The 25,012-nt window shown below is 38.3% G+C and overlaps 1 protein-coding gene across 11 annotated transcripts in view; it reads right to left on the reverse strand.

The window, feature by feature from the left end:
• MBNL2 (muscleblind like splicing regulator 2) overlaps positions 1-25,012 on the reverse strand; it is a 152,890-nt gene that overhangs the window by 3,869 nt on the left and 124,009 nt on the right. For 3 of the 11 annotated variants that reach the window (XM_081046197.1, XM_081046198.1, XM_081046203.1), the window contains one exon: positions 20,669-20,763. The exons of 3 other annotated variants lie outside the window; for them this stretch is intronic. In XM_081046197.1, the coding sequence (XP_080902323.1) occupies positions 20,669-20,763 (95 nt within the window). Of the gene's footprint in view, positions 1-20,668; positions 20,764-22,046; positions 22,083-25,012 lie in introns of all 11 variants that reach the window. 5 more of the 11 variants (XM_081046202.1, XM_081046196.1, XM_081046199.1 and 2 more) reach the window with 2 other exon arrangements.

Below are 25,012 nucleotides of genomic sequence, written 5' to 3' on the forward strand. Positions count from 1 at the left end.
TATATATGAGTATCCTTTATTTTATTGGAACATACAGATGTGTATGGAATTGATAAAAATAGAAGTTATTTATGTTAAATATTTATATTAAATGGAAACCCAGAACTTCAGAGATGATTCTTTAAAAAAAAATTCCTGGAATTTAAAATTAATAGGGAAAAACAGAATTCCTTGTCTCTTATACTGATAGACCAATACAAATAATGAGATACAATTTTATATGTAAATATTATCACAATATTTTTGAATTGTCATTGCAAACAGCTGACATTCAAATTCTTCAGATGGTGATGTTATAACTTCATTATTAGATTCAGATATTTTATTATTAAGTAGGAATTTTTCTATTTCATCCCTTCGCTTCAATGCTGCCTGTAATGTTTCTAGACAAGAATGTGCCCCAGGACATCAAATCATGTCCTGTTTTCTTTCTTTTTTTTTTTTCTTCAATTCTTTCCTTTTATTTTAGCAAGAGTTTCTCTAAAATATTTATGGGGAAAAAATCTTGTAGTTCTTTAAATTGATATATAATTATATATTTTATAATATATTCACATATTTGCTAATTAACTGAAACTAAAATTTCATATGGAATAAAATTCCTCACGACCTGGAAAGAAAAGTATTCTATAGAGAGCCCAGGAATAAGCAAATTTATACACTAGATATTAGTTACAACAATGCTTTGGACTTGTATCTGACAAAGAGAAATGTATGGCCACCCAAGTTTAACTGAACTGTAAATCAGCCTTGAAGTTAACTAAAAGCATTAACTGCTCACCCGCACTGCCTTTCCCCTCTGCTCTCGCCTACCGATCCATCATATGGATAAGGACATACATAAAAATGACCTGTGTTACTATTGAACTCTCAGCTGTTCCTGCTGCCTGGCATCCAGGACAGAGAAGTCTGCCCATACTCTAGGTCAGGTCTTTGGCTATCTTGTGGACTATACATGGGGTATTAAAAAAACGAATTTTGATTCCAGCAGCTGTGAACTTCAAGAGATTCAAGAGCTTTGATCTTAGAAGGTAGGAAAGCTTTGAGTGTTTCATTTTTGGAGGGATAACATTTTTCGTGAAATTACTATTTGATTATTCATTTTCTTTCTGAGAAATATAGCTTGCTCGTACAGTCTGAATTAAGTGTACTCTGGGGTAAAACACATTCTGGAAACACAGACAAAACAGGAATCCAGAGGAGGAGCAGTTACCGACTGGGTGCCTCTGGTTTAATGACTGCCCATTCGGTTGCTGTTTCTGATGTTAGAAAACATACGACATTACAGGCACTAAGGGCCATGGGGAGGGTAGGACAATTCCCAGCTGGAAGGAAACCTCTGGAAGGAAGAGGGCAGCTAAGTGTGTGTGTTGAGGGCAAAGGGTCTTGGAGAAGCTCTTTTGAGGGAAAAAGGGATCTTCTGTTTAGTTTTTGCTTTTTTTTCTGTGTAGGCATATTTGTTTATTTCTTTTAGATATATACCTAGGAGAGTAATTTTTGAGTATTCTATTTAATGTTTTAACAGACAGCCAAATTGTTTTCCACAATGGCTGCACTAGTTTTTAATATGGCTTTTCTTTAGTCAGATTAGATTTTTAATTCACACCAAAGAAACATCATTTAAAATAAGACGAGTAGGTACATTTTGTGTATCTCCCTGTTGCCTCTCCTGAAAGATTTTTTTCCATAGCAAATCTCTATGGAAATATAAAATAGGTTCTTTACAGAGAAAAACTTCTTCAGTCTCCATTGCAATTTTAGTGACCAGAAGGATCCAAAGCTTCAGAAGGGACCTGGATATTTCAGTATAGGTAGAAACATGCATTGCTAACAGAATATGTTTATACATGGCCCAGGAACATGGCCTATGAGTCTGATGTTGACAAGCCCTAATCCTGAGCTTGTGCTTTTTAAAACATGGTTCATTAGACCATAGTTCACCAAAGTGACCTTGATAATTCAGCAGTAAGTGGTTTCCTTTCTGCCCTACACTCATCAAAGCTAAAGGTGATAGATAACATTCCTTCCTCAACCTCCAGGCACTGTAGCCCATGTTTTCTTGGACAGGGCAATCGAAAACTCTCCTGGGGTCTGCCAGAGTATGTGTAACCCAGAGAAATAGCCACCACACTGCGTCCACTAACGTCTCCTCTGGAAGCATCATTATTGTCTTTGCTTTAATTTTACTAGATTGCTTTTCCAGGAGGTGCTGAGACATTTTCACGAGAGCCTTACGTGCTAGGTCAGTACTGCCAGTCATGTTTTGTAGCCATGGAAAAGACAGCACAAGGTTTTAACCGGCTTGCATGATGTAGCAGGGGCTTGTGCAAGCCAGAATGAGCTTAGCAATGTTAGCTCCGTCGGCTCACTGGCATGGGAGGCCCCTCCTGGGTGTAGTGACAGTCTGTGATGGGCCCAGGGGAAACAGTGATTCCAAATAGCATGTCTGTACCTCTTATGGTGCCAGTGGAAGGAGGGGCTCAGAACTCCCCTGGGAACTGGGGAACCAGAGTAAAGCTAGGCAATGGGATGGGGCCTGGAGCACTGGGTGGGAGGTGGCAGTGACTATCTGGAGGGGCCAGATGGGGGCAAATTGATGAGGGACATGGAGGGCTGCTAGGCCACCCCTCAGGATATCCTTGCCTGGGTGCCCAGCCACCTCCTACCCCAGGCTCCTCCAAATGGTTGCTGTAAACGTGTCTGCTTACAGCAGCCGAAGCCCCTACCCAATCACAGGTCCACTGCTTCCGCTTCTGAGAAAACCTGGCAAACTACAGGTTTGCAATATATTGAATAAGAAGTATTTCTGTCTATCTCCCTGTAGACTAGTCCCTCAAATAAGTATTATTTTGTATAACAGAACCATGACAAAGAAGGAAGGTACAGTATTAGATAGGGCTAGCCAATCTAATGTGGTAAATCAAAATCTTAAACAGAAAGCATTATTGTCAATTCTTTTTCCACTAAAAGGAGAACACACAAAAATGAGAATAGCTGATGCCCACAAAATCAGCAATTCTATTTTTAAGACAAAGGCACACTTGATTCAAATCATGAGTGCATTTATAAATCTTTCGTGGACCCTCTAGTTGAAACAAGAGTATCTGATGCAACAATATCCATTCGCTGCAATAAATTCTACTTATCAATGAGCATCTCCTTCAGGTGGTTGGATTTAAGAATCTAATGATTCTGCATAATCCACATCCTTAAACTACTCCCCCATAAACCCAAGACACCATTAGTCTCATATTTACTTTTTGAAGATAGAGCATCAACAGCCCCAAAGAACATCAGATGGGTCGCTCCACTATCAAACGTGTTATGAGCAGCTATTTAATAATCCTGCAGCCTCAGTGAAGTACCTACCATTGACCCATACATAGTTCAATGGCAGTTGAGCTTATCGAAAAGAGTACTAGTTTAGGAACTGCCTCAACAGCAAGCCTACTGGGACCAAGCAGGAAAGGCACGTAAGTGAGAGGGTCAGGTAGGGAGTATGGCAGATGGAAAGGCCTGTGCCCAGACGGAATGGAACAGCAGCTACTCAGCTCCAGCCAGTTGCTACCTGTAGAAATCTGGGCTCTACATTGCTTGACTTTTCCATTTTCCAAAAGGAACTGGAAATTTCTATAATTACATTATACAAAACAACCCTGTGTGGGTCAAATATGTCTCTGGGCTGAATGCAACTAGGAGCTTCTGGTTTGTGTCCTATCTGAGCCTTACTTTCTTGGAAGAGATATCCACTAAGCCTGGGTGACTAGCTTCCTGAGCAAGGCAGCAGAGCAGCCAAGGCTACAGGCAACATGGAGGGAGCCACCAGTCACCACTGTTGGGCAGGATCAGGAGAGTAGGTTTGATGGGAAGTGAATCCTATAACTTTCAGATATTTGGCTCTTACCCAGAGGAATAGGGTACTTGCCCAACAGGCATCCTCTACCCAAGAAGAAAATATGGTTCCTCTCTCGACTGATTGAAATATACATGCTGCTTTTTCTCTTCCAAGATGATGATGGATTTAGGCTGAGCCATCCGTATGCCCTTAGGCTTCGTGGGCACTTGAAAAAGAGCTGACCAGAGTGAGAAATGCTTTTGGTTGAAAGCAAAATAGTCTGTAGAGGCTAAAACACTGAACCTGAGTGCATAAGCATCAAAAACTCAACAGCTGAACTAAGTAGCTCTCATGCGACAGGGTACAAAAGAAGACAAATCAACACAGAATTTTCTCAATGCTTCAGAGGTACCAAGTATTAGTACTTTCTGAGTTTTCTCCCTTGGGGTTGATAGCCAGGGACTGAACCTATGAATAATTTTGGAAATTGTGAGCTTCTAGATGACTTGTAGAAACGTTCACACTTCTTATATAAATATATTGGTTGCAAAGATGTGGGATATCAGATGAGTGATCTTTTAAAACGTTAGCTCAATATTAACTTCGGTAAGAACTCTTACTGCTTGGCTTGATTGATAGGAAAAACCACTTCAGTGAAAGGACACCTGTTCCTATGGATCCAAACGACAAAACAATTAGAACAGAGGAAGAATGGATGTTTTAGTTAAATCTTCCAGTGAAAAGCCATCCAATAATGTCTCTGTAACGTTGAGTTTGAAGAGGTAAATAAAATACACCTTATAAAATATTTGTGTGGCCTTGCTGCAATCTGAAGGAAGTGCAATGGACCTGGATACCACTAGCCCGGCTGCTCCAGTAGCCAGTTCCCAGCAGAGCTGCTGCTTTCACTGGGGCCACAGCGACACTGAGTGGTCTAAGCATGGGGCAAAGTCCCATGCATCTTTATATCCGTAGAGTCCAGGATAGGGCTGGGTATACAGGAGGCACTTATTAACTGTTGGTTGCACAGAGGGCTGAATCAAAAAGGATTTACTGAGGATACAATGCTACAATGTTGGCATCAACAGAAGCCACTCACAAGTGAGAGGTAGCAATGGAGGGAGGAAAAAAGAGCCCCGTGAACAACATTATGTGTATCTGCCCCCTATCCGGGCAGCTACGGAGTCAGGAACATCCAAGAAAGATAAACGTTTCCTCTCATTCCCCTGCCCTCTGTTATGATAGATAAGAGGACAATTAGTCTAGGCTGGGGGGCGGAAATACAGAGGATGGAAACATGGCAGATAAACAAACAAGCCACCTGAAGAAAACTTCTGGACTTGGTTGATTTCTTAGAAATCTTTTTCCATGGTTACAAGGTCCTCAGTAGGTGATTAAAGGATGTTTCACTGGCTCTTTAAACAAAAGTAATTATTCATTTAAGAATAGAGAACTGAATGGAATTCCTAAAAATATGGCCAAACAGCGGAGGCTTGCCTGTTGCTCCCCACCCCAATATCCCTTTCTTTAGTCACAGTTTTCTTCTTCTGTCATACATGTTCCTCTTCACTACTCTCCGCTGGCATTCCTCCTTCCTTCCGTCTCTTCACTGTTTAATATTCTCCCCGTCTTTTCCCTAGCACTCCACACATCTTCTCCATGGCAGCCATTGCTGTCTGACATCTCCTGATTTTGTCTGAGAGGCGAAACTTGTGATGTCTTTTGGTGGAAGCAAACTGTATAAAAGCAGAGGGACATTTGCACATTTTCGGCTGCAAAATAATTCTGTATTTAAACATAGTATGGGCTACTGAAGCCAAAAGCAAATGTCTTTGGTCTTTTGATGAGCATAGTTATCAGAGCAATTCTAATGATACGGTATGTGTTAATAACTTAACAATTTCAAGTACTTTGGCCTATTTTAAGACTATTTGTAAACTTTAATTGTGTAAAACGTTTGAAGATAATTAGTGGTATATAAAAAGAAACTTTTAAAAATAATATTTATTTGGGGGGATACTGTTTTGAGGGAGGGAAGTGTCTTATGCCATATTTGACTTGTTTTCAAAAGGGATTTTTATTTATACAGAAAAGGCCTAAATTGGGGTTGTGGGGGAAAATTCTCAAATATGAACATCAGTTTTACTCTTGAGAACAACACCGTAAGGTTGGTTGGAATGTCCACAATATTTAGCAGACCTTAAAGAGTATTTCGTCAGAATTATTGTTTTGCCCTCTGTCATTAATAGAAAGCTTACATTCATAGCGCTAATTCCTCTATTTTCAATGAGATATCATTTTGCTGATGACTCATTTCTGTCTCATATTTTCCATTCTGTGCTATTTGAACAAAAAGATTTTTCAGATATACTTTCTAATATATGAACAATTATCATTTAAAATATTAATACTTCAGTTTTTGCATGAAAGGTAATGACACTGGCCTTACTGAAGATTACTGACCAGCATCTGATCATTTATATTATCTGGATAAAATATACATATGGAAATTCTTGATTTGAATAAGATCCCACTCCTCACATGAGTCCATGTCACATGTAGAAAAATCTAGACTCTTGTGAGTATTGTAGTGAGGTTTTGATTATGACCCTTTTCTCTACCCCAGACCGGGCCCTCTCGATCCCAACTGCCCTGAGGGAAATCTGAGGACCATTTCTGTTGCATTCAATGTGAGATAGGAATTTAGTCCTCAAATCATCTAAACATACGTACGTTGTCCAAGGGTGACTTTTTCTCCTATAGGCTACAAATGAGGAAGAAGATAAAAGCATATGAGAGGAGACTTTTTATTCCTCATGCTTTTTCCTGATGCTACAGAAGTGTTTAAAACAAAAAAAAAAAAACACATTCAGGAGTATTGTGTGATAGTTCAGGAAGAGAGGAGCTATGAGACCACATTTGCGCTGCAGGGGCCAGAAATCAAAACAAACAAAACCCTAGACTGGAAGGGCCACATGACAACCAGGAAAAAAGAAGTAGGCAGATCAAGCCATTAGCATCCCAGAGGGTGTCGTGAATGCGTTTGCTGGTCACCCAGGAATAGGTCCCAGCTTTTGCCTTCTTCCTCATGGCCTGACATTTTTGGCTTTACACAGTACATCACATTCCTAATCCATAAGCCTTCCCCAATGAACATTCCTATCACGGAATTCACCATGAATAACGAATGGTTCCTATACCTCCCGCAGGTGGAGAAAGTGAAGGACGTTCTTGTCACACAGCTATCTGGTGGTTGGAGTTAGGCATGAGCTGCTGGCATCCTTCTTGACTCTCAAAGATACTGAAACATCTGTGAATATAGTTTTTTGGCCAGTTCTATGCTATTAGCCCAATATTATCCTTGAGCAATGTCATGACTTAAATGAGCTATTGTTGACCCGTCTAGAGACCTAACCATCAAGGCTGTTATTGTCTCCACAGAAAAATTATTTGAGCTCCAAACCAAGTGACAAAGGGAATTTTGAACAAACACTTTTAAAATGAGGGACATCTTGAATATTAATGAGGGCTAAATTTCTCTACTATATCAAGAAACCATATATAGAATTTGGGCCCACACTATTTAATAAAATAATAAATTTTTTTCTTCTAAAAATACGATATTTAGAATATTTACAGTGACATGACCTATAGCCAGGGAAGCAATGTGGGATTAAACAGGCTGCCCAGATCTGAGGCTATTTCATTCAGGATGACCTCGGGACATGCAGGTAGAATCTAAGAAAACTTTTTTTATCCTTTATGAAACAGTTTATGCAGCAACTAAAAAGAAATTTCCAAAGCATTCATTTATACCTGCTCTTTTCAATATGGGGTTTTGTTCCCAGTAATAAACTGAAGATTCAGGCCAAGAAAAATTACAGAAAGAAGATCCTGTTGGATTCAACATAAGGTCCCCAGTCCAGCTCAATGCCCTGCTTTTGTATCTGCTACCATTATGTTAGATTTAGAATCCTGGGCACAGTTTGGTCTTAGTATTCATTTTAGCAGTGGAGCAGAATGTATAATTCAGCCTGCTAAGAATTGGCTTTTAAGACACTACAGCAGAAAAGTAACCAAATGCTAAGAGTCAGTAAAAGGAACGGTAAGATCAATGTTACGTACAGGATATGAAGTATGTCTTTTCATCACCTTGCACATTTCTTGAATTGATGGGATGACATTGCCATCTAACAACATTTCCAACAAATTTAGTTTAATTTTGTTTTTAGTTCTTTGTGTAATTGTATGTGTGTGTTGGAGGGGGGCAATTGATTAATAGAACCACTCAACTGTGTGTAAAATCATGGTGCAAAGCAAAAATCAAAAGGAGTCCTGGAGTGGAATTTCAGGAGGCTTGTCTGGGTCCCTAGCCCCCCTCTGTGACCCTTCTGAACGCTCGTTTCTCCCTTTGCTGGTACCACATTGGCACCTCTACAGTATGATGGGTAATGAAACCAGGTTACCATGTGTCCTCCCTAGTAACTCCCCAGGAAGTGCCAAAATGTCCTGGTATAATAGATGGCAAAATGGAAACCAAAGGAAGAAAATATATAAAGAAAGAAAGCTCCCACATTTTCTTTTATTTATACTAACTATCCTTCCTCAAAGCTCAGTGGTGAGGCCCATTCTTTCAGCATCTCTACTTTTTGAGGTGATCTTTATTATATGATAATTACTTTGACTGTAATTGTTTGCATGTTGGTCTATTTCCTGTCCTCCTGACTCTGGAAGACCCAGGAGAACAGGCCTGTTTTGTTCAATACTATAGTCCCAGAGTTTTGAATTTTACATGACGCATAGTTGACTCTTAATAGACATTTGTTGAGAAAAGAAAAGAAGATGTTGCCACCAAGTAAACAGTGGGCATTTGTATGGCCTGGCACCTCAGAACAGACCCAGCCTTTCACTGACATCGTGCACTCAGGTACCTGCTTTATGAAAACAGAACTCTTATAGGAAAACAAAGCTACAATACAGAATTTTTAATGTGAAAAGAATAATTTTGTACTACTGATGTAATACAACAAACAACCTAAGTACAATTAGATATCTGTCTTTTCAACCCTAATCCCTTCTTCTTTGGAGAAACATCTATTCAGATCCTTTGCCCAATTAAAAAAAAAATGTAATACAGGCATAACATAAAATTTGCTATTTTAACCATTTTTAAGTGTACAGTTCATGAACGTGGCATTAAGTAAATGCATATGTTTGTTCCACCACTATCCAATTCTAGAACTTTTCATCACTCAAAACTGAAACCTGTAACCATTAAACAATAATTCCCTATTCTCCTTTCTTGCCAACACTTAATTCCTTCTTCCTTCTTTCTTTTCCTCCCGGCCTCCTTTCGTCCTTCCTATGTTTGGCTTCAAAATGGGATCCTTGGCTCTTTCTGTTTGCGCATCTGAATTGTCATTAAATTCCTTGGCTCACTTTCTAATTTAGCTCTATGGTTTTACTTAGGACTTTACTTCCCATTCACCTTCTAGTCACTCCTTTCACAGTTGCCTCCTCCAGGCTGCCCAAAACATTCATTCTCTACTAGTGGTGTTCAATTAACCTGAGATAGATAGGAAGGTAAGGTTCTGTGGAGACAGTGGGAAACAACAGTATCTCTATTTTAAAATTATTATTGCTTAAAAAATTAAAAAAAAAAAGTCCTAGATGAGAGGACTCATCTTGGTAGACTCTTGTCAGCCAGAAGTTCCTTGACAGTTTACCACCCTGGGAGGGCGAGATGGTACCCCTGCCCATCAGCTTTCTAGCTCTTACTGAACTGGAATTGAATTTCCTTGTTGGTCTCATTAATCAACAACATTTTCACAGCATTTCTCATATTGCACCTGGACTTTTAAAAGGTTTGCTTCTACTAGAACTTTCTTCTTAAATGGTTAAAACTTTTAAAATCACTAACTGAATTAGGTAGTTAGAAGTTTTTAAGGGAACCATATAAAGAGGTTCATCCCAATCGTATGTTAACCATAAGATTCAATCTAATTCAAATATGGTAGAGACATAAGAGAACAGGATTTGGAGGCAGGCAAACCTGAGTTCTAAAACTGTCCAGCCACTTCCTACTGCTTGAATCTTAAGTAAATTATTCTTTAAGATTTGCTCTCCTCTGGAAAATGGATGATACATCACAGAGTTCTGAGTATTAAATGAAATAATGTATACAAAGCATCTGATATGTAATGGTGGTTTTTGATGAATGTTGGTTACCTTCTTAGTCTAAGATTCACAATCCTAAACAAAATTAGGTTTCAGCTTCTATTTAAATAGGCATTCAGATAATCATATATTATGCATTTAAATATTATATGATCTGCATGGCACTCCATACAATGTTGGTAATAAACTTGATTTTGATGAGATTAAGATTTTTTAAAAATATCAAACACCCTTCCTTTTCTGAATATGTATATCCTGACCTGTCACTGATAACTAAAAACATATTGACTGAGTTTCTCTATTCATGAATGTCCCGTCATTCATATTAAACATTTTCAATCTAAAATCTTTGATCATAAAAGCATTATCAGCCATTAGTGTATGATGATCAGTGTCAAACAGTAGAAAGAACATCCCATGAGAGACAAGGGTCCCCATTCTTAGAGTTATACCCAGTTAAAACGCAGTTTGTAGGCCTAATGGATGTGTTACCATGGATAAGTGATTCAACATCATTTATTCTTAGTATTCCTCATGTCTATAATGGGAATTAAATGTTGTCCCTAACTTAAAGGTTGTGGTGAGGATTAGACAATGTATTTAACAAATGCCTGTTGACAGTAAGCACATAATGCTACTGTTGTCATGTGTTACTATCTCACCTCTTTTAATTTCCTAGGCTAAGCCACAAAATAGGAATATTTTGACAAGATACAGCATTTGCTAATAATTCTCAGATCACTGTGCTTAGAGGAAACTACTATTTATGAACACTTCTGCATATCCAGTCTTGTCTCATAAACATTTTTACTTCAATGTTCAGGTCTTCACCTCTTCTTACGTTGGTCCCACATACATAGTAGAAAGAATGAAGGAACTTATGTTATGAGTGTATATTAAAAAAAAAAAAAAGCAACTCTTAAACACCTTTTTCCAAGGCAAGGGAATAAAATAGAATTTTCTCTTTATTCTTAGATTCTCCTTAGTAAGATTTCTCTATTTTCTTATCCTTGTTCAAGGTCATCCCTAATGTTGCAGGGGTCAGAGAAGAGCAAAGAAAAGATGAACAATAGGCACTGATTCAAGCAATTCCTTTCCTTCTGAATCCTCATAACTAAAGTGGTTCTCTGGCCCTTTCAAATATTTCAGTATTAACAATGACAAATATTGAAAGAATGGCTAATGGAAGAGCTATGAAATTATTACTGGAAAAAATAGTTGGAGAAAAAGAACAAATCAAGTTTAACATCCCTGGGTATCTTTTTGATTGCTCAAAACTTTTCTAAAGTCTAAGGAGGAAGCAAAGCTATTGATTGTTTGAAAAACTATATATTCATGATGGATTATGGGAAAAGAGGACATAGCATGGTATTAGGAGATGGGTTTTTAACCCTTATGGAACCTTGCGCTAGTCACGTAACCATTCAAGGTCCTTCTTTTCATTAGAAAACGGAAGGCTAGACGTTTGGGGAAAGTTCTACATCTGGTGTTGCTACTTCATAGATGATCTTGGGCAAGTTCCTCAGCTTCTCAAAATTGCAGTTTTCTCATCTGTATATTGGACATAAGAAGAGTCTTTTACAGGGCCATTTTGGGTTTTAATGAGATAATTGATATAAAAGGCTCAGCACAACGTCTGGCACTTGGTAAGTGCTTAATGAAGGAGAGCTCTTATCTTTGTGCTGCCAGCACTTATCTTTGTGCTTTATCTTTGTGCTTTATGTCTGCCAGCACACATACCGTCCCCTGGAGCCCCTTAAATGAACATTTAAAGGACTTTCTCAGGAAGGCAGTGTGGTGAAAGGACTCTGCCTAGACAATTGGGTTCTAGTCCTGGTTCTCTTACTATTTATATGACCTGGGAAAGCCACCTTGCTCACCGGGGCTCCTGTTCCAATTTGTAATGGAACTTGCCTCATCATTTTCTTGTTTTAATGTTATTGTAGAGGTTTGGCATGATTGTGGCAAGTTTGCTCTTACGATTTGTTGCCTTTCATAACTATGATGTAATTGATGCAGGTCTTGGGTCAGACCTGCAAGGCCTGGTGTAACCGTGACTATGGGGAAAACAGGTGACATTTGACAACAACCAGCTTAGTGATGTTGCTTCCAGAAATGCATCGTGATGAATAGTGAAGAGGGTCTGTATACAGGAAGCTTATCGACATAAACTCTGAGATCTTTGAAAACTCCAGAGCAAGGGGAGTGATGATAAGAATAATATAATTTGATCACCTAAAGTAAAACAGACAGATCAAAAGCTCCAGCCTATTATACCTGTCAAAAGGTGATGGATTCTAAATGCCAGAATAGCTATAGTTTTTCATAAACCATTGTCAGAAAATACCAGTCAACAAATTTGTCTTTTACAGTACAAACAAAAGTGAAGATGTGTCATCAAGAACCATTCTTTTCATGTAAGTCATTGGGAGAGCTGTCTTGTAGAAGGTTGACATGGTGGGGAGGGGGAAAGTCAGTGAAATCCACAGATACTATAAGCACTGGAGAAGAACCATGGGGTGAGCAAAGGCTGAGAATGCCTTCCTGAATTGTCCTGATTTTGATTATTCACTCTCCCCCATATTTTCTCTTTTATCTCTGTCCCAACTTCATCATTCATCAGTGAAGTAGCTTCCTCATCAGTTAACCTGCTCTTGGCCTATCTCAGCTCATATCTACCCACTCACTTCCAGGAGATTCGTGTTTCCAAGTCTCTCATTCAACACTTCTGTCCTGCTCTCACCCTGCCATTCAAGGCGCTCAGTAACCTAACCGTTCCTCACCTACTCAACAGAATTTTCTAACATGGCCCAAACACATCTTGCCCTTCACTCTCCCACTCACTGCTGTGTGTCCTAGAGCAAGTCATTTAGCCCATGTGAGCCACAGTGTCCCCCCTTCTTTAGATCTGCCTCTGTCATGGGATAAAGTCTGAGACTGATTTCTAAACTCCCGTCTGAACTACACAGGCTACCGAGGAAGAATGTGGGATAAGGGGGAAGCATTGACTTCAGGGTCCGATAGACTTGAGATCAAATGCAGGCTCTACTACTGATTGGAACTGTGGTCAAATCTGAGGCTTGCTTGTGTCACGCAAGAGGCAGAATAGGACCCATGTGATCAGGTTAAACGTGAGAACACATGCAGAGCATAATGTTGGTACATTTATAATGCCAGCTCCCTTTTCCCTTTACCCCACCCCTAACATCACCTCTTACAGTTCACTCTAGTCAGGAACAACCGTGCCTGTTCTTTATCTGTCTAATTTCTCCACGTCCCTCAAGACCCGCCTCCCCACTTTAGGGATTAGGCCCTACTGTGGAGCTTACTTCCTGTGCAGTAATGTTTGACTATTTGATTCTGTGACATTGTCTAATTGTTTCACATCTCTTTGACTAGGCTGTAAACTCCTAGGTATCTTTAACATCTCCCCAACTGGTAGCATCTAGAATGATCGGCAGACACAGACAGGTCTGACCTTGGAAGCCACTGCTTCCAGAGATGGGGCTTAGAGGAAATGCTAGAAGAGGTTGAGAGTCCAGCCCTAATGCCAATTTGTCTTTGACATATGCTGGCATCCTTTTTGGTTAATTGGAGTGACAGTCAGGTTAGCTTGCTGTTCTTATTGGAAAACAGTCAAGATATCTCCATCCACACACATAGAAAGACTGACAACTTCCCCAAATATGCAGGTATCAGTGCGAGAAGGCAGGTAGCAGTGACAGAACTTGGGGAGATAAATGCTTATGAATCAAAATTTTGCTCTGTTCAAGTAACTTTTATTGAGAATGGGACCCCATTCATCTTTCAGCCCTTGAGAGTGAATCTGAATGCCCGCATTGCAGCGAGTCTCTCTTTCCTCTAGAGCTGGCAATAAGCACACATATAGAATGAAGTGTATATTCGTTCCACTCAAAAGAGAAAAAACTAAAATTAGAAAACGGGAGCATGATTTTATTACCATCAACAACAGTCAAAATACTATGGGGAATATGGCCTTTCAATCTAAAAAGATTCCCCCAAATTCCCTCAAAATGCAACAGAGGATGAAATTTGAGGTATAATAAGTAGGACAAGCCACCAGGCAGTAAAGTTCCACGTAAGAACCCTTGACATTTTCTCTTCCGCTGCACAAAATTGGAACTGATATTATGTCTTTAGCTGCTCTAAAAGAATTCAAAAGGATTCTACCTAAGTTCTCACCATGAGGTGTAAGTTATTCATGAAAAATGAAAATGTACTAGATTACAACACTTACATAACAGCTTTCCCTTAGAGAATCTGCAAATACATTTATTAAACCTCAGTAGTCCTGCAAAGCAGCTGCTTCTGAGACAAGAAAATAAAAGGCTTATTGTCTTCTTATTTTCTTCTTTCTTGAAGACAAGAAATAATCTGCCTCTATAAGGTTCTTACAGAGCCAAGTCCACCTAACACAGAGTATCTCTCCCACCTCTCCTCTAAAAAAGTTTTGGCCACACTAGGGAGTCTGGATTCCAATGCCATATCCACATGGCACCATGGAATTTAGATTCACACTGGCAAGCAGCTTTAACTAATAGCATTAACTGAATGCAAATACTGCAATTTTTATAGATTTTTTTTCTTTTTTACTTGAAGAGATACAGCAGGCTTCTCTTTCTCTCTTCTTCTCTCCTCTCATCTCCCTCTCACTCTCTTTCTCTCCTCTCTCTCCCTTTCTCTCTCTCCCTCTCTCTTTCCCTCCTTCCCTGCACACACATGTACACTCTTACTCACTCCTACCTCTCTCCACAAACTATTTAAGGTGGCAATTCTGCCTCATTTGAAGCGGCCAGATTCATTACTGAAACAGAACCCCCTCTATGGTTAGAGTATCAGCAAAAAGTTAAAGGTGGCTCAGCAGCTGCAGTGGTGAAATGCTGAGAAAGATGTCTTAGCCTGAGTACGACTCACAAGGCCTGCATCCTGACACTCGCCGTCTCCACCTTTTTCGAGCACAGCATACCTGGGGCCCAGCTGCTTTCTGTAATCTGTTCCCAGGAACCAGGAAACCACGAGAAAGGAGTCTTTTCACAGGTTGATTATCCATATATAGAGGCAAGCCCCTTTACTGTGTATTTCAGGACAGATATCTGATAGGACTCTGCTCCTCCCACATGGAGGCTTTGCAGAACCAAGAATTTTCTTATGGAGAGACAGGCTCCAAATTGGTCAGGTGGTGAATGAGGGGGATTTTTAATGCCTCCTACATTTGTCTGAAAATAGTCCTGATGGATAGCTTTGAATAATAGACACTTTATACAACTCTTTGAGATGAGAGTTTAAGTAAAACACGACCTTTCTGGATTTTTTGGTTAGTATAGGCTAATTTACATACCCAATAATCTGTATACAAATAGCTTTGAAGTTGTATTCACATTCATAAGTGAGAAGTAAGTGAAATCTGATGATTTCCTTTTCTCTTCCCTCTCTAGTAATTTGCAGCAGGCCAGATAAAGCCTAACATACGAATCTGGTTGCATGTAATTATTTTGCGTTTCTGATAATATATCGTTGCAATTGATTATATATATAGTAAACTTGTATTAGGCATGTCTGGAAAATGGGACCTTTCTGACGTATCAAATATTCCAATACATAGAGGGTTGTTGTGTGTATATGAAATATTATTAATGACTTTTCAATAAGCTCTTCCTAAGGCCAACTTTCTGTTAAATGGATTTAATCTTTGGGGGGTGGGGGTAGTTCAGAAAATGTGACATTGAGGTTATGACTATAAAGATGAACCATAACTTTCTGGAGATGTGATTAAGCGTTGGTTAACGTATTTCCAGAAATATAATTTGATTTTACCAGCATTCAAGATAGTGCTGGAGTGCTCCGTAGAAAAATTCCTGGTATCCAATGTGTAAGAAGTTGTCTTCCTAACCTCATTCATGACCCAGAATGAATGAGGTGAATAATTGCCTTCACTGCCCACATAGCTCTAACCTTGGAAACGTGGGCAACACGTATTTACTCCAAATCTGAAGGCGCTCTTTCTCTTGAGCAAAGGCCCGGGAGATCTCTGAGCATCTGTGACTCTGAAGTCTTATCTGGGTAGGAGGTGGGAAGCTGCATGTTAGCGGTAGGCACACTGGAGGCAGTTGACCTCTGAGTCGACCCAACCGCTGTCCTTGAAGGGATTCAGTTCAGGTTCTCTAGGGGCAGCTTCCTGTGGTTAACCTTTCATGTCAGCCCAGATTTCTTTTTCTGCCATGTGACATTTGTTTGGACAGGTTTTGCCCTAGTATGAAATCGTTTTTACGTTTCTCTTTGCTAAAAGTAACTCTCCCTAAGTCACGGGCAAAGGCAAGACAAAGTAGGCCATTTGCCAGCTGCCAGAGTCCCAGTTTAGGCTCCTGCTGAAACCTCTCAATGGTCTCAGCAGACTCTCCCACCTGGAATCCATCTGCTCACTCTTTCAAGAGGTCTACCCGGCTTGCAAACCCTCGCGTGGCCACCTGAGGGTGAAACCCTTTAACCTGGCATTGAAGGTCCTGCACAACTGGAGTCCAACCTGCATTGTAGCTGCTCCTGCAAACTGAAGCTCTAACCAATCTATTGTTAGTTCTTGTCTCTAAACTTGACACTTTCCCACCTCTTCCATTTGTGCTTGTCATTCTATCTAGTGATGATGCTTTAAGGAACGCGCAGATAAAGTCCTTGTAGAATTCAGAGGAGAGAAAAAGCACTTCTAGCTGCAGGGTTCAGGGAAAACTTAGAATATATATTGTATTTTGGTGGACTTTAAAGGATGTTATTAGGTAAAATGAATAATCTTTGTATATAGACGAAGAAACTAAGACTTAAAATATATTTACTTGGAAATTATTTTCTCCCCTTTTGACATAGAATTTAATTTTAAAATAAAAAAATAATAAAGCAATGACAGCATAGTGTACTATAATAATTCAAGTTATAGGAATTCCAATCTACAATCTTTTACTAAATGAAATGTCTTATGAAAAAAACTAGATAATCCATATACTAAGCTGTTTACCTCTACCTGTTAATGTATACTCTGAGATTAAATTTGTTTCAATATAGGCATCTATAGATTTATACATTCTGACCATTCATTAGTAGGCTTAAATTGTCTGATTTATACGGTATGCTCATTTTCAATTCTGATTTCCCTTGTTACCAGGTTATTTGTGAGATGATTGGCAGAGGCCATGAGTAAAGTCTAGCACAGTGATTCACACAAAAAAAGCCCATGAACTAGGCTTCACTAAGATTAATGACAAATTCTCTTTTAGATAACAACACGTATAAGACTGTTGTAAGGATTGAGATTATCTATACACATGTATCCTCTCTCATGTAATATAAAATATATGGTATGACATAATATAATGCATAACATATGAGAGAGAAACCATTTAGAATAGTATCTTGTACATAATAATTTGTAAATAATAATAATAATAGGTATAATTTATTTATGAAAGCCCAAAGCCCTTAACTGAAACAGGAAATAGCTGTAAATTTGTTCATTGTATTTTTGTTTACATATCTACTCCCAGAGCTAAACAATCAAAAATTATTTTATATGTCCCCCAAGTATTTGGATTTTGTCTTCATATAATTTCAAACTACAAGTCTAAGTCAATTAAAACTTTCATTACTGTCACTTTGATTAAGCCCTGAGAATAGAATTTATAATTTGTTGCTCATTCATCTTGGCTCACCAGGGGGGTAACACGTAAAGAGACACTGAACTGGAAGATATGCCATGGCATGTTTTGGTCTATCCCCTTTCTTCTGTGAATGACTTGTATCTAATAACAAATACCTAAGATATTTGAACTATTTAAAGTGACGGTCTAAATGGATCGAATGAATTGAAAAACTGTCAAAACCCTACCACATTTTGTGTTAAAGACAGATCTCTCAATGAAGGAAAAGAAGGCAAGATGCTTATCATTCACCAAACTCTGAAATCAGCACCACTTTCCATTTTGTTTAGGTTTATCTTTATAATATCATACTTTGGGACTAGTGTTAACAACTAAGGAAGGATAGGTTTGTTGAATCTTAGAGCAAAGAGGGGTTTCGGAGGCGATCTAATTCTAGTCTTCTGTTCCACAAATGAGGAAACAGATTCATTACATTTAAATGACATATAATTCACAGGGATATGATTCAATTTGAGTTTAGGAATTCCAGTCTGGCATTCCAATTCCAAGGGTGAAATTTTAAGATGATGATGTTATTTCAGAGTCATAACAATCTCTGAATTCTGAATTCCTGGGCACTAAGGAAATTTCCAAGTTCTTTGGTTGCTGCTTGGCTCTTTGAAATTTGCAGAAAATAAAGAATAGTGTATCTGAAAATTTATGTTTACTAATACTTTTTTTCTCTGGTTTTCATTTGCAAGCAGACCTTCCTCAAGAGCTGCTAAAGGATTTCCCTTCTTCATCATTGAAGTGCAATTGGCAACTATTACATCGACAAACCGCAAAATTGTAGAATCAAGGATTCTTGAAGCTACTGTTATGTCTCTCTGGATTTTAATTGAAGTTAAACTTGTTATTTCTGTTACTAATTACACTCTGCTGTAAAGTGATGTATTTTAGCTTGTGAATACTTCATACTTTCTACCTCTGCCTCCCTACACATGTACATAAACCTACATACATTTGTGCAATTTCTCCAAGTGTTTTCTTACCAAACAGAGCCAAAAAATTACTAGGTTGGAAAAATATTTATGATACATGATGAAGTTTTTATTATAATAAAGGAATTTCTCCTAAAACTCCAAAGTATTTCTTTATCTTGACTTCCTTTCCATTCCTAGGAAAGCTCTCTCTGTATTAGACAGGCTTAACTTGCCGTAAAGTATTGGTAAAATTCCATTGTAATAAATACTGCTCTATTATACTTGAAACTTGTTTTCTTATGAGGGGACTTTGTAACAAAAATTGTGTCAAAAAATCACAAAAGCTCTCTCTGTATTAGACAGGCTTAACTTGCCGTAAAGTATTGGTAAAATTCCATTGTAATAAATACTGCTCTATTATACTTGAAACTTGTTTTCTTATGAGGGGACTTTGTAACAAAAATTGTGTCAAAAAATCACAAAAACATGGTTCAAGAAGGCAGGACTTACAATTGAAAGAAACAGATACCCAACTTTCCTATTAAGAATGAACAAGTGAAAAGAGGTGCTTTTAACCTAGTAATGGAAGGATGCAAACTGTCTCTCTCTTCTCCTATCCCATCATTAAAAAAAACAAAACATTCTCTCCAGGTAAGACCCGTATGTGCTGTTCTTTATTATATCTATTTTGATGCTGAGTTGGGCTTTCCTTAGAGGTAAATTCGCATTTTTGAGGAGGTGAGTAAAGAAATGAAGAATTGCCAATGGTTTATATTTGCCTCTGAGTGCCCACTTGGTCTCTCCTTTCTCCCTTACTCTTTCCTGCTTTATCACAATTTGGAGGGCACAGTAAGAGTTGTCATGGATTTTACTTTTATTCCTTCATCAAGGTAGGTATTAACACCTATCTTTTTAGTGATGAGACCTAAGCACTGGAATCACTTATTCACTTGAACATGAAAAGAAGTGTAAATCAGCCCTTACCACCTGCAGAATTCATTTTGGAATCTACCATTTATGCCCTGACACAACTTTTTCCAATTTCTCTCATTATCTCGGACAGTTCCTTCAGCCTACTCCTCTGTTTTCATCTCTTATTAGTACAGTAGATTTTATCTAAAACAAAACAAAAGAAAACAAACAAAAAACTAAGCTAAAAACAAAACTAAAATTCCTCTTCTTTGAAGGGAGGGCATGCGCAATAAAGTGTTTTTCTAGGCGAGGTAAGAGTTTATGCTCACTCATCCTCATGCGCATTTCCAAACCAGGAGCACATGTTTGCAAGTTGGTTGGCTGGGGTTAGGGTTACAGTCAGCCTGTGACAACAGAGTGGGAAATAGCCAACTGGCCCTCACTGAAAAATAGTACATCCACGGTTTTATTGGCACATGCATTAAACCAACAGAGTTAAACATCCCTAATCAGTCATATCCAGCCTTTGTGAACTCGGTGCCTAGAACTCTTCTTTCGGTATGGTTTGGCTCTTATGCCAGTATCTGAACAGATTGTAAAGTGGGAACCAAGTGAGTTTGGGAGCACATATGATCAAGGTGAAATGTTAACAGAATCATTCAGACCTCAAATTTGATACTACGAAAAAAGGGGAGACTTTTCCAAGAGGAGAATTTTTTCCCCTCCACAACAGATAATAGGGTCTGAATGAACTGAATCAAAATTAGCCAGTTTTGAAGCACCCATGGACAAGCTTCTGTAATTTCTCTGTGGCAATTCACAAACCACTGGATACGTAATGCTGTACTAAAAGGAATTTAAGCCTGTCAGGTTAATTACACAATATTAGGTACGAAAACAAACAGTGCAACACAAAACATAGCTACATCATTATTTGCAGTAAATGTTAACTCTAAATAAGTGCAACCTGTCCATAAATGCTTGCTATAAACTAATTAAAAAAATAAAATTTGATGGATAAACATGAAAAAAAAATTCTCACCGAGAATTTTTTTTTTAAATATCAGCACTCATTTAGAGTTTGGGATTTGTGAAAGAAAGCTTTAAAAGGAGCAAACCTGATTGGCTGTGGCTGTTGCTGCGAAGGGGACACTTGTTGCAGGAGTTGTTGCTGCAGAGACAGTGGCTGACGTAGCGCTGTGCATCATGGGTACTTTCAGGAGGGGAACCATGGGAGCAATGAACAGGAGGGTGTAGCATTATGGTAATAGAAGTGGTATTTTGGCATGGTGAATATCAGAGCAGCAAGCCATCATGGGTTAAACCAGCAGATGGCATGCAATCACAATGCAAAGCAAGGAAGCATGGGAGAGAAATAAAAAAGGGAAAATAGCTTATTACAAGTACAATTAAAGGAAGTTTTAAAACATAATCAGTGATTCCCAGAAAGGCCAAAGCAGATTACTTTGGTTGATGTATTTACAAACATTTTACTTCTAACAATTGATCATTCCCAATTCAGAGTCTATAGTGTCTGTAATAATGGTTGCTTCTAAAAACATGAAGTGTAATGTCCAGTTAAGTAAGAGTATATGATATTCATTTTCAATCAGAATCTAAAACATCAAAGGCTCCATTTGTAGGCCTAATTTGAGAGAGGATACTTTTTACAATTTATTGTGGTTAAGTTGAATTTCTTTTGTCAATTTAGTATTGCTTGTTTGAACTGGAATTACTGGGGATGGTAGTTTATTTGGGTTAATAAACAGTGGAGCAAAAATCATGGCCTTGATGTAAATTCTAATAGTTACTGTGAAATTGCCAAATTTTGCCAATGTCTATTTTTCTTTAAATGGAACTAATTCATATACCCTAAAGACGGACTTTTACACCAAGGCATTGGAATGTATGGGGATAACTATATGCTATTAAAAGTTAACATCTAAGGGGAATGCTAAGGTACAAATAATCATCACAAATAAATCAACACTTATAATTAAAAAGAATAATAAGAAAGTCAGGTCAGATATTTGTTTTCAAAATACATCCGTTTATAATTTTTTAAAAAATAAATACTTCTGGGAAACTCTGATAATTCTAACACACAGCAAAGAGGAGATAAAGGCACACCACTATGAAACTTTAAAACACTGATGAAATTAGCCTGCCTGTCTGATAAAGTAAGCTTTTTTCTTACGCTAAACCATATAAACTATAAATACAATAAAATACATATCATTAAAAAGCAGACTCGTGCTTGTGGTTTTATGTTTTGTAGTGATTGTTCTAACACGGTGGTTGTTCTAGGCACATTAAAATGGTCACTTTCTTAAACACACAAATACATTTTAAAAACCTATATATTAACTCTAAAGCCAAATAAACCTTCAGATCTACCATTTCCTAAAGCATTTCTACCATCTCTGAAATAAATTTCAAGCAAGTGAAGGTATTGTACATAATATAAAAGACAAATAAAAAAAGGTTGAAACCTACCAATACTGGTAGCGGGTGTCATGCACAAAACTGACCCTGCATGTCATGCAATGGTAGGTGGAAAAAGTGAATAAAGGGAAAGAAACAGGTTAGCGGTTTAGAGTTAACATTCAAAGTGAGATTGAAGCACAACCAGAAATAAGTAGGGTTAGGTAACAGTCTTTTAGAGTCATTCACATTTTCAGTACTGAAACAAATATATCTGACTTATTTTAAGCCAATATTATTCGAAGCTCACTCCTTAGACTACTTTTCACACTTTCGACTCATTTACATCATGTTTCTAATAAGAATGACGTGATAATGCTGCGGTGCCCTTCCTCAAAGACCTCAAAGTACTTTACAGGCATTATCAAGTTCATCCTCCAAGGTAGGAAGTGGGTATTTTACAGATGAAAAATCTGAGGCATGGTAACTACTCCAAGGTCATGTGTTTTTGTGAGTCAAGGGTAAGGCTAGAAATAGAATTCTATTCCTAAATCCAGGTCAGGTTTTGTATTCACTGGATTACAATGACCTTACTGCATTAAACGTTTGTTTGGTTGTAAAATGTTTCGTGTCAGTAACAAGATGATAATAAAAACAGTAATTAAGATTCTTGATCTTCCAAATCAAAGTCTTGCAGGTCAGGTGAATTTTAGATTACTATCGAAAGCCCTACAACGCAGGAAGCCTGAAGTTCCTGTGAAAGAATGACCAGGATGTGTATTTGATCTAGTTTTTGCTACCAGTTTCATTATAATAAAGGAGTGGTGCTTAGCAATAAAGTCTAAACACTGTATAGGCAAAATAGTGCAGAGCTGGGCCTGAGTTAGGACCAGGACTAAGGCTATTTGTCATGGCTTGCTCTTAGGTGATCCCTGAGAGAAATCTTTGCAAAATTCCTAGGAAATCTCAACTTCATGTCTAAATGGGTCGGTGGGAAGTGTGGAGGGAGGATTTCAGCCCTTCCTTGGGGATAGTTGCCTTACATATGGGTGGTGTTATTAATGTACTTGAATTAGAAAACTCTGACCATGAATACTGATGTATGTTGTGGAGGATGAAGAAAGAACTGTGTTGAAAAGAACTATCTACTTTTGGTTCAGTTCGTTAAAATGAACATTAGGTAATATAAGGATTTACATAACTGAAGATTGAGTGTCATGTGGGTGCCAGAGAATTAGTTTTTAATGAATGTAAGTGTACCCACTTAGATTTAGAACTGCCTTCTGAAATACTAGATGAAGAATCTGAGAAGTGTAGGTCTTTATTCCCTCTGCTCCACTGTTTACACCTGATGGAGACTTTTTGCCTGATCTACATTTTGATCAGGCTAACATTAACTAACTTGTCAGGAAAAGAGACTATTTCACTGGGATACTACTGGATTCTTCAGCAAACATGTGCTAATATATCCAATTTAAAACACACACACATACACACACACACACACACACACCAACGCCTCAAAATCCCATTCATGACACTCTATCTTTCTCCAGCCCTATCTTTCTTACCTTCACAATCAAATTTCCTAGCAGTTACCTAGACATAAATTTTCACTTCCTTGCTCCCATTTATTCTTCAGTTCTCTCCAATTTGGCTTTCATTTTGACCTCTTGACTCAAACTGCTAATGTGACCAAAGAACTCCGTATTTCTGCAATCAGTAGGAGCTCTTACATCTTAACCTAGCTTCCTGAGTTTTGATAACATTTAGCACTTGGCCACTCTGTCCATAACAAACCACTCTTTTTCATGTTTTTTCTGGTAACACACACACACACACACACACACACACACACTATATCTCTATATGCTGGAGTTTTTCAGTTCTGGTTCTTTTTCATCTACTCTATACTTCTTTCCCTGTCATATAATCCAATCTATGATATCATTCAACCCAAGGTTTAAATACTGTCTATGAGCTCAAGGCTACCAAATTTATGTATCCTGAACAGATCTCTCTTTGAGCTCTCGGCCCTTTCATCCATATGCTCACCTGGCCTTTCAACTTGGATCTCTGACAAGCAACTCAAATTTAACATGTCCAAACATTGCTCTTTCCCACAGACTCTGTTACTCCACCTTAGGAAATGTGGACATCGCCATCTGTGTAGTAGCTCTAGCTGAAACTGAAAGTTACGCCTGACGTCACATCCCCTTGTGAAATTCCCTGGCCCAACTCAACAATAAGCCACAGCAATCTTGCTTATAGAATGCTGGTTGTGTTTGTCTGTCCATCTCTACTGCCACTTCTCAAGTCCTGCTCACCAGTAGCTCTAGGCTCAGCTATGCGCTAACATCCTAACTGGTCTTCCATTCTTGCCCCCCACTTAGTCCTTTCTCCACTCTGCTGGTAGAATAAACCTTTCCAAATACAAGTTTATTCACTTCTCTTCTGGAAATGATTCATTGCCTTCTCATTGCTTTTCGGATAAAGGCCACCGATGGCCCAATCTCTGACGATTTGCCCAGCTCATCCCCATACCATGATCCAGACAGGTTAGCCTTTTGTTTCTTTGAGCTGAATACATCACTTTTATCCTACTTTTGGGTTTCCTACAAGTTGTCTTCTTGGCCTGAATCATCTTTACCCCACTCTTTTCATCTTCAAGGTCTAAAGTACATGTCATTTCTTTAGAAAACTATTGAATTATTCTTTTACCTACCTCCACATACCAATTAAATCAGCTTTCTACTTTTAACCTTATTGAACTCTACTTTTTTCATTCAAAGTACTCAGAAAATTTCTAATTATACATTTATAGGGGTATTTATGGAACATCCATCTCTATTCCTTTACTGTATACTCTAAGAGAGTAGGGTTCATGTCTGTCTACGTCTGTGGGCACATGGTAGGTAGTCAATCAGTTGAATGCATGTTCTCAGCCATTAGTAAGAGTGTGGTGGGAGCAATTTGTTCCTAAAATTCATTAAAGTACCCATTTTGTGAATGATTTCATTTTAAAGTCAACCATAGCT

Source organism: Rhinolophus hipposideros, assembly GCF_964194185.1.
Source record: "Rhinolophus hipposideros genome assembly, chromosome: 4".
Taxonomy (NCBI): domain Eukaryota; kingdom Metazoa; phylum Chordata; class Mammalia; order Chiroptera; family Rhinolophidae; genus Rhinolophus; species Rhinolophus hipposideros.